Here is a 10,360-nt window from a genome sequence, read left to right on the forward strand (position 1 = left end):
TATTTTGGGAGAAAAGTTTTCTCCTATACCTTTTTTCTTTTGATGCAAGTCAACAATAGGTATGTGGTACTTTTACTTTTATGTGCGGAAAGGGGTTTTAAATTGTTAGGAAAAAGTATTAAATTTGCTATCAAAAGCGGACTGTTTAGTCCTACGCTGGTAGTCGAGATAAAGTATTCGTAATTGTATTTATTTAATTTTTATTACTTACTTCTACGTCTTTTAAGTTTGTCATAAAATATGCAGTATTTTCACGTTTGTCAATGGACAGTTACCCTGGAGGAAAATCAAAGACAAGGAACAAGTCGGCCTAATGAAAGAAAAATATGATCATCGTCTTCTTCTGAAACATTTGCCTTCTGACTTGAGGCGATTTCTAGAGCATATCCAGACATTAGAGTACGCAGATAAACCAGACTATACCATGCTGATAGGAATCTTCGAGCGTTGTATGAAGCGACGTGGTGTCCAGGAGTCAGATCCGTATGATTGGGAGAAACCAGTCACCTTGTCTCAAGTAGACAATGCTCATATGTTGCCAACCACTACTGTAAACAATACATCTCAAGCTCTCATGACTAGACCACTCACATCAGCCACTGCAGGTGTTGTCAATCAACTCATCACCACGACAACTCCTCTGGATAATGATCAAGAAAACATCGAACCTGAACCTGATAATAAGAAACAATCCGAATCCTTGGCCCAATTAGAATATGATGATGCTGTACGGAAAAGACTTGGCATGCAGCTTGAATCTACCACAGATGTGTCTGGCCATCAAGTGGTGGTTGATAAGAATTGTAATCCAAACCCTGTTCCTGCAAACAATTGTGATAACCAACTAGATTCTCCTAAGAAAACTTCTCAAAGAAGAGCTGTGTCCATGCCTGGCTTGGAGAATAACTCAAGTATTCCGGTGAAGACTGTGGATTCCTCCTCTGTGATAGTGGACATTACTGGGGCTGACAAGAACCAATCCGTTGGGCAGAAACTAATCAAGAAGACTTCCTCTTCACATCAAGCACATCGGATATCATCGGGCTATTCCGTGGATTCTCCTGTGACAGAAGGATCTCGTGTCGCTCTCAAGGTTGATATCCGAGGCAAGCGGCAGAGTAGTTTGACTCCTAGTAAATCTCTCACTAGGTGTAACAGAGGTGACATGTCCATCACTCAGTTTGCTGTCATGGATGATGATAATGTGTCTGCCATGCAGCAGGTGACGCGTGGTGGTGGAGGTTTAACCTTGGCTTCACAGTGGAAGTCTCAGTTCGATGACTCGGAGGAAACTGATAAGTCAGATAACAAATCAGACAACGAGTGGCGTGCTGAGAACCTACACTCCCCGGATCACAAACCACTAGAAGAACCACAGGTATTAGACGCCAAGTTCACTTTCACTCAGAAACCTAAATTTAGTCCCGAGAAAAATGTTGTGTCAAATGCATAATTGACTTTGCAAAGCAGGTCTTAGGCAAAACCAAAAATGCAGTGTAAAAATCGCTTTGCGTGAACTCTGACCAAAGTGCTAGGGTAGATGAATTTTTTAAACTCGGTTCTCAATCTGTTGGAGCTAAAATTGATAAAGTATGAAAATCCAATAATCCTAGGCTGAAGGTCCAGGAGATAAGATTTATTAGATAAAAATGTATTTCTGAGTCATTAGATAAAATTGTATTTCTTATTTTTTGTTAATGATTTTGCGTCAAAAATAACGAATCACCAATGTACTTTTATGAAGGTTTCTACTGTTTTTAGCACGGTTTCAATCGCTTAATCAATTATCAAAAGCCATAAGAATAGAGGGTCATGTTTCAACACACGTTTGAAAACTTTTGATTTGAAATTGGTGACAACGTGTTTTTCTGCTAGATCGATCCAATCCGAGCACTTTGGTTGAGTTTCTGCTTTCATGTCGAGTGATTTTGTTTTTCGTGTTATAAATTATGTGTTTATAATAAGAAGAGACAAGACTTAAAACCTAAATACTGTAATTATTTTATCTATAGGTTGCACCTTCCTTACTTGTATCAAAGTATTCTACATAACAAATTCAGTTTATTTTATCCCCCCCCCCCTTTAAAATAGAATTTTGCAAAAAGAAATGAAAAATATTTAGTCCATTATTAAAATTAAAAACTGAGCTAAGGTATGCCATGCAGTTATTGGCACTTTGTGGGTGGGGCAGTTATTGATTTGTAACAGTTATTGTTAAACAGTTTTTCGATCTGTTTGCGATCAGTACAGGAACCCTTTAACTTTTAAATGGAAACTAATTCGGTGACTCAGCTGTTACTACGCATAAAAGGTATGCCATGCAGTTATTGGCACTTTGTGGGTGGGGCAGTTATTGATTTGTAACAGTTATTGTTAAACAGTTTTTCGATCTGTTTGTCAGTACAGGAACCCTTTAACTTTTAAATGGAAACTAATTCGGTGACTCAGCTGTTACTACGCATAATAATCAATGATTTTCCATTGTAGCTACAGGAGTGTGATTGCTGTACCTACTGTACTAATACATACATACCTAGAGTGCCAATTTCTGGTTGGCTTGCCTAACGAATTTAAAATTTAAGTAGCTTAAAATGAGAGCTAGGGTCTCATCTTGGGTATAAAGAGATCCAAGAAGATTTAGTAGGTAAGAATACCTTCATACCTAGCTGTTCTAGTGTTCTCTGTGCTATCTTGGATAAAACAGTATTTTGTTGAGAACTTGGAATCAATCATTTGAATCATTGCATATTGCCTAACTAAAATAAGATACCAGGCGCTCATATGAACGAACAAGTGTGTCATCAGATTCAACCACGTGCAATCTAGCTACCAAAAATAATTTTTAACTTTTTTTTTTCGAGTCCAGGAATTATATTTAATTTTCCTCTATCATAGATATTTTAATTTTTAAATTGCAGCTTTATTTTGATTTTGTTTTAATTTATTATTTTACTAAAATTTGTTTTGAATCAGAACCCAACCAAAGACATTTTTGAAGACATGAATATTGAAAATGCTATCTATTAATCAATATAATTTAGGACTTAATCTCCCAAGCATTACAGTAAACCAACCTCAGTCCTCAGTACTCACAGTAGTGGTTAGCACAATGGACTTCAAATCTAGGGGGTTGGTTGATGAAGTCAAAGTTATAAAGTTTAATCGAGATGTATTTAATTGAGGAACGCCATTTGTGTTAAGCATATAAAAAAAAAATAAAAGTAATAAAAAAAATCCTTAGTTGAAAAGTACTCCTTAACTTTGTAGAATTAACCCTCGTATGACCAGAGTACAAATTTATGTTCTTTGTCCTTTAGAATTTTTTCCCCTCGAAAGAACTGTGTTTTTTCGTTTCAGATTTCAAGTATAGTTTAATTTTAGGAGACCTTTAAAAATAAATAATTCTGTGTACTTACCTAAGCAAAACAACGTAAGGGGCTTTTCGATATTCTGAAATTATGGTCCGTATTTTTCTCTAAATCAAAATGGTTGAAATTGTGGAATTACATTCTAGTTAAAAATAAATAATTCTGTGTACTTACCTAAGCAAAACAACGTAAGGGGCTTTTCGATATTCTGAAATTATGGTCCGTATTTTTCTCGAAATCAAAATGGTTGGAATTGTGGAATTACATTCTAATAAACATAACGATTGCCAATCGCCCATAAGGCCTTTCCTTGCGCAGTAACTCGTGTGCCAGTGTCCAGGGCTTCAGTACAGGTCTGGCGACCTTAACGTGTATGACGGGCCTAAAAGGCTGGATAGAGGAAAATGATTTCAGAAAATTGAGCCCTCCCCCCTTTGCGTATTGTATAAAAGAAGAAAAAAAGACAAATTCGAGTGTTTATCTGTTTATCACATCAAAATGTGTAATCAAAACAATATTGACTTATTCGCAATTAATATAAAATTCCCAACTAAAGTTGTGCTAAAGGCCTTTCCTTGCGCAGTAACTCGTGTGCCAGTGTCCAGGGCTTCAGTACAGGTCTGGCGACCTTAACGTGTATGACGGGCCTAAAAAGCTGGATAGAGGAAAATGATTTCAGAAAATTGAGCCCCTCCCCTTTGCGTATTGTATAAAAGAAGAAAAAAAGACAAATTCAAGTGTTTATCTGTTTATCACATCAAAATGTGTAATCAAAACAATATTGCCTTATTCGCAATTAATATAAAATTCCCAACTAGAGTTGTGCTAGAAAATCACAACAACTAAAGTTATGCTAGAAAGTTGTGTAATATGAACAATCTTGCAGACATCATTACCCAGCTAGTATTAACCAGCGACATGGTATGAGAAAAGTTTTACTCTTTTTAATGTACCTAACCTACATATATTAAAAAAAAAAGAAAAAAAAACTTCCTTGAATTCTTGCTTTGCAGAATGTCAGGCCAATCTTAAATTATGATTCTAACTGTACGGGTAATATTGGTAATTCAGTTGAATCTGGATAACCAGACTCGACCCCTCAGTAGCAGACACCTGTCCTCTCTGCCAGAGTCTCAACCACGATGTTTGGCACTTGTTCTCCTGCCCAACCAAACCCACAACTCTGGATCCAACCTCCCTCTGGACTGATCCCGTGGCGGTGGCGAAGTTCCTAGATTTAGAAACGGAATTGTGAAGCTGATGCTGTCGGAAACGTTAAAAACAACAACAACATGGTGACGATGTGATGGTGAATTTCTTGAGTACAATAGGCCAGTAGACAGTCCAGTTACTGGCCTCTTGAAATTCCAAACAACCTCAGTGGTGTAGTGGTTAACGCTTTGGACTTCGCATCCGGAGGTTGTTGGTTCGAGCGTTTGAGTCCTGAGAACTGGTTGTTCTGAATTAAAAATGCGAAGCGAGCAACTCTTTTCTGTATCTCTATAAAATGAGGAAGCTAAATAACGAAACCCCTCTTGTCAAGAAACTCAACTGGAGAAAAATAGCCAAAAACCCTATAATTGAGGGGAAAAGTGCATAAACCGATTCCTCGAGCTCTGAATTATCCAAGTTCGACTGTACCATTACTACGATCAACCCTGTAATTTAAGACCCACACCTACCCACTATGTATATCTAAAACCCATCTGTATTAACTTAATTCTCTCAATGATCTCTTTATTAGATAAAAAACAAATTGAAAATTTATTCTACCTATAAAATTCTGTGAAAAAGAAAAATCCAACCTTGAGCGCTTGAACAAATCACGATTCAATAAAGTACCAGTTTGTGCTGGCTAAGTGTTTCCCCCTTTATCAAACTTTTGTTTAATCGAGATTACCAGTAATTTAAAATCGGTGGAAAGGTAAAACGGTACACCTTGAAATTCTTGAAAATACCTTGCCTGGAATCAATTGGTATTTGGGACAGCATTCAATTCCCCCCATTTTATACCGATTCCCCCGATTGCAAAATTTGAAGCCAGAAGGGTATGATTCTATTCCCCCGATAGAAAAAAGAAAGGTATAGTTCTATTCCCCCGATGAACAAAAAATGAAAATTGAGTCCAAGCCAACAAAATTTATCGAGGTGCAAGTGGAGAACATTTGTGACTGCACATGTAAATCTGCTCAACTCAGCCAAAACTCAAAATTCCTTTGCAATAGCAAAACTTATCACACATACTGTCACGAGCACGAGAGAAGTATGATTTCATCTGTATGGAGAATAATGGCTGACCTGACCTATTGTGGTCTTCATTACGATAAGAAATAACGAGGCTATGGTCCTCAAGATACAACGTACAACACAACACATGGTCAAAATACAACAGGTATTTAACACTATTCAACACAACACATGGTCAGAATACAACAGGTATTTAATACTATTCTGCCAGCCTAGTTAGCTTAGTTGGTAGTGCGTCTGCCTTGTAAGCGCTAGAAGTTCGGCCATGCCTCGGGATGATCTAGCGCGACGGAATTCAGATAGTAACCAAATAAGACTCGAGGAAAAAAGAAAATCATTTCGTTCACACCCCATCTTCCCTAGTCCCTAGTTTATTTATCTTTTATTTATCTCCAGTTTACATGTACGGTCCCGCGCCCCTAATAGGTACACGCTCCTGAATAAATTGAAGGTAAATTATTCATTATTTTGTAAAGACGCTCAGGCATTAAACTAATTAATTAATTAAATAGAACACCGCTATTCATACCGGCAGAATAATTCACGACTACGCATAGATTACTGTGTTAATAGGTGTACTAGGTACGCACAGGGCCGTCTTTAGGGTCCCCCTCGCGCCCCCTTGAGAGGTTTAGTTTTCTCCTTTACGGTAGGCCAGACTCCGAAATTTTGGATGGGAGTGTGAATAGAACTGTTCGGGTCTTTCGATGATCCGGCCCTGAGTCCAGTCTGTAGACCCGACCATCATTAGGACTCAGGGTTTTGTCGAGGGGGGGGGAGAGAGTCCAAACAGTGAGTTATCGGACTTATCAGGGGGGGGATGCTACAAATTTTCGGAGTCTGGTCTACAGTGTAAAGGAGAAAAACGAGATTCGAAGGTCCATGGCTACCCAAATATTTCATCGGGGGAATAGAACACCGGAAATAGAAACAAATCTAAAATTCGGGGGAATCGACAAACGCCCGGTATTTGCGGAAATTCTTAACGTTCATAATATAATTATGGTCCGTCGACCATAATGTGGACTTTTGAGAATCCAATTACGCTCATAAAATTTAACCACTTGATACTTATTTTGGGAGAAAAGTTTTCTCCTATACCTTTTTTTCTTTTGATGCAAGTCAACAATAGGTATGTGGTACTTTAACTTTTATGTGCGGAAAGGGGTTTTAAATTGTCAGGAAAAAGTATTAAATTTGCTATCAAAAGCGGACTGTTTAGTCCAACGCTGGTAGTCGAGATAAAGTATTCGTCATTGTATTTATTTAATTTTTATTAGTTACCTACTTCTACGTCTTTTAAGTTTGTCATAAAATATACAGTATTTTCATAAGGTAATTTCAAAGGGATATTTTTTGATTTTACTTTCTGACGCCAACAAATTAAATTATGTTTCAACTTTACGATCAATACCACCATTGTTTTTTTCTTTTATTCAACTTTTTTATTTTTTATTTAGATTTCTTTTTTTTTAAAACCCCGTCTACTTGTTGCAAGCTGGTATATTTTTTTCCCCCAAGAAGAAAAAAAAAAATACTATGAAATGGTGAAAAGTAACGTTTAATTTTCTGTGTACTTGTACCCCTATATTGTTTGGCTTTTTTACCGATTTTAAATTAGAAAATAGTCACTAGTCAAATTTGCCTATATTAAAATTTAGGTCATGCATAAGTATTTCTTATTTGTTTATACTGTATAATGTGGCGATCTCTAGTGGCTAACTTCGATACCTTGGTTTCCCACTTTCCTCACTACTCAAGCATAAACAGATCTTCCCATTTCTTTAGCCCACATGCTGTGTCCTGCTGATGCGTTCTGATAATATCGAAACGGATCATGGACTGCTTAGTCTGGTGTCAGGTTAAATTGCCTGATCTGATGAAATAAATGTAAACATGAGAATTGTGCACTCTAAGTTTTGAAGCTAGCCATTAGATATCGCCCCAATATTAGCTAGGCGGAAAAGAAAACGAGATTTTATTCTTTAGCCCACATGCTGTGTCCTGCTGATGCGTTCTGATAATATCGAAACGGATCATGGACTGCTTAGTCTGGTGTCAGGTTAAATCGCCTGATCTGATGAAATAAATGTAAACATGAGAATTGTGCATTCTAAGTTTTGAAGCTAGCCATTAGATATCGCCCCAATATTAGCTAGGTGGAAAAGAAAACGAGATTTTATTAGATTCGAAGGGGTTGCCCGGGCCCCCTCGCCCCCCTCTATATACGGCTCTGTTAGGACTGAAAAGCTGGTCCACACATAGTCGACACCGTCGATCGATAGGTCAATCGACACGGTGAAAGAGGTGAATCTATGTTGTCGAGGCAGTGTACGGTTTTAGTCGACGTCGATCGACGGCGTGGTCCGGCCCTGGGTGAGTACAGTACACCCCGACCATCTGTTAGGACCTCTCCAAAATCCGGCCCTGGTTCCAAACTTCAAGGTTTCAGGCTCAACTTGTTCCGTGCTGTATGGGAAATATGGAAGAACAGGTACGAGGTATATACCTATTTGTAAATTGTAATAGGTAATGTATCTGTTACAATTACCTACCTACGTAGGTGGATCATACTATCTGATGTGTTTACTTGTCTCTCTTCATAACGTTAGGTAGGTAGGTAGGTAGGTACCTAGAAGTTATCATAACAGAAAAAAACACAATATGATTAATATGTATCTAAACCCATATGTAGGCAGGTAAGTCGAAATCCGGCCCTGGTTCCAAACTTCAAGGTTTCAGGCTCAACTTGTTCCGTGCTGTATGGGAAATATGGAAGAACAGGTACGAGGTACCTATTTGTAATAGGTAATGTATCTGTTACAATTACCTAACCTACGTAGGTGAATCATACTCTGATGTGTTTACTTGTCCCTCTTCATAACGTTAGGTAGGTAGGTACCTAGAAGTTATCATAACAGAAAAAAAAAACACAATATGATTAATATGTATCTAAACCCATATGTAAGCAGGTAATTAATGAAATCCAAATCAACGGCAATGAATAGCATGTTGAATACACCAGTTCCCGACAAATCACCCGAAGTTAAGTAACGTTGAGTATGGCTGGTATCTGAACGGGTGACCGTCCGGGACTAACCGTAGAAAAAACATAAAAGTCTTTCATCAAGTTTTTTACTTTCTATTACCTACTATTTTTTTTTTTTTTTTTTTGATGTCCTGGATACGGCCTTGCCTGTAGTTAGGAAAGTAAGTATTTGAAGCACCTATGTTCTGGGAAATTCAATACAATGAGCACAAAGACAGACATAACTTACCATTCAGTTTCTGTTTGGCTAAGACATCAGTGCTTCTCAAAGTTGTCGCCACCGCGAGATTTTATTTTTCAATTTAAATTTAAAATTTATAAGTATAAAATTTACTATCCTTCTGAACGTCTTTTTGAAAGGAAACCATTTTTTTATTTGCTTTTATAGATTAAATTTTAAGAGTATAATGGTCTTTTCTTCGTTTTCTATTCAATTGTGATTTATTTGAATATCAGTCAATGCGATTACTATATTACAGAATTAGTAAATTAGTTGAAAAGTAATTAGTTAATTCAATAATTAATAATTAAGTCCTTTAGAACTTTGAACACCACCCAGTATCTATTATTTAAAAATTTATCTTGTGATTATAAAGGTATATGTCCACAGGTCCACACATGGTCGACCGGCCGTTGCATTCACATCGATCGACTAAATTAATCGAGGCAGTGTTGACGGTTCAGTCGACATCGATTGACGGCCGGTCCACTATGTGTGGACTCACCTTAAGAGACAGATCTCAGTAGATAGTAGTGCGCCAGGCCAACTTCCATTAAGCATGCCATGTGTCTATCTGTTTATCATTATATTTATTATAATAATACCATCTAGGTAGATTCTATAATTTAGACACTTTATGATTTTATTATCTAAGGAATAATTGTACAAATGTTTATCACGATGGCCATGGTCGTCAAATAGGTAATGGTTAATTTATAATTATTTAAAATTGTCCATTCAGTTGGTCATGGCAAGGCTAGAAACTATCTATTTTGAACCTTTATCTATTTATATCCTTTCTTTTTTAACTTGATACAAATTCCTTTGGACAGAGGACCTTCATGCTCAGGTGGATATCTCAATATGAGATCAAATTTCCAGCGTCATTTTGAGTTTATGTCGGTTCATTTTTGAGTGTTTTTATGTATTTACGCTTGTATAAAAGCCCATGTGCATTATAACAAGAGATTTAAAATGTTTGGCTGAAAGAGCTCCTGTCTCTTAAAAGAAAAGAGTTAGTAAAAAAGCATTTAAATCCATTGTCTGATATTCAAGTAAATTGTACTAAAAAAATCATTAGGAATCAATAGTTGTAAGTTGTTCAGATTTATAATAATATTAAAGAAAAAAAAGATTAAAATTATTGTATTTTGTTTTCATCACTTTGTAAAATTTCGAAGAACATTTTGTGAGCAATAATAAAAAAGATCTAAAAAAAAGGAAAAATCTTTTTATTTTGTTATCTAGGTAATGCTAGGTCAGTAAGTAAAGCTTAAAAATGAAAGTACTCAAAGTTCAAGGTTTTTCCATGGATTTCTTGAGGCTGGCAACATCCCTTAAAGGTTAGTCTTCACTTAAGGCTTAAGGGCTAGTTTTCCTGTACACAAGGACTAGCAAAAATTAGTTCTCAAGTCAAGTCTACCCTGCAGGGGATGTTTCAATTCTATTCCTTGGCATGAAATGGCTGGATCAAAT

General features: G+C 36.8%; 1 protein-coding gene across 1 annotated transcript; it reads left to right on the forward strand.

Annotated features, from left to right (window-relative positions):
- The first annotated feature begins 261 nt into the window (after nucleotides 1-261).
- Nucleotides 262-3,216, forward strand: LOC108252791 (tau-tubulin kinase homolog Asator). The gene is made up of 2 exons (XM_026826012.1): nucleotides 262-2,152; nucleotides 2,312-3,216. The coding sequence occupies exon 1, from the start codon at nucleotides 314-316 to the stop codon at nucleotides 1,451-1,453; it is 1,140 nt and encodes a 379-aa protein (XP_026681813.1). The 5' UTR covers nucleotides 262-313; the 3' UTR covers nucleotides 1,454-2,152; nucleotides 2,312-3,216.
- Nucleotides 3,217-10,360: the final 7,144 nt, after the last annotated feature.

Source organism: Diaphorina citri, unplaced genomic scaffold, assembly GCF_000475195.1.
Source record: "Diaphorina citri unplaced genomic scaffold, Diaci psyllid genome assembly version 1.1 scaffold855, whole genome shotgun sequence".
NCBI classification, from domain to species: Eukaryota; Metazoa; Arthropoda; class Insecta; order Hemiptera; family Psyllidae; genus Diaphorina; species Diaphorina citri.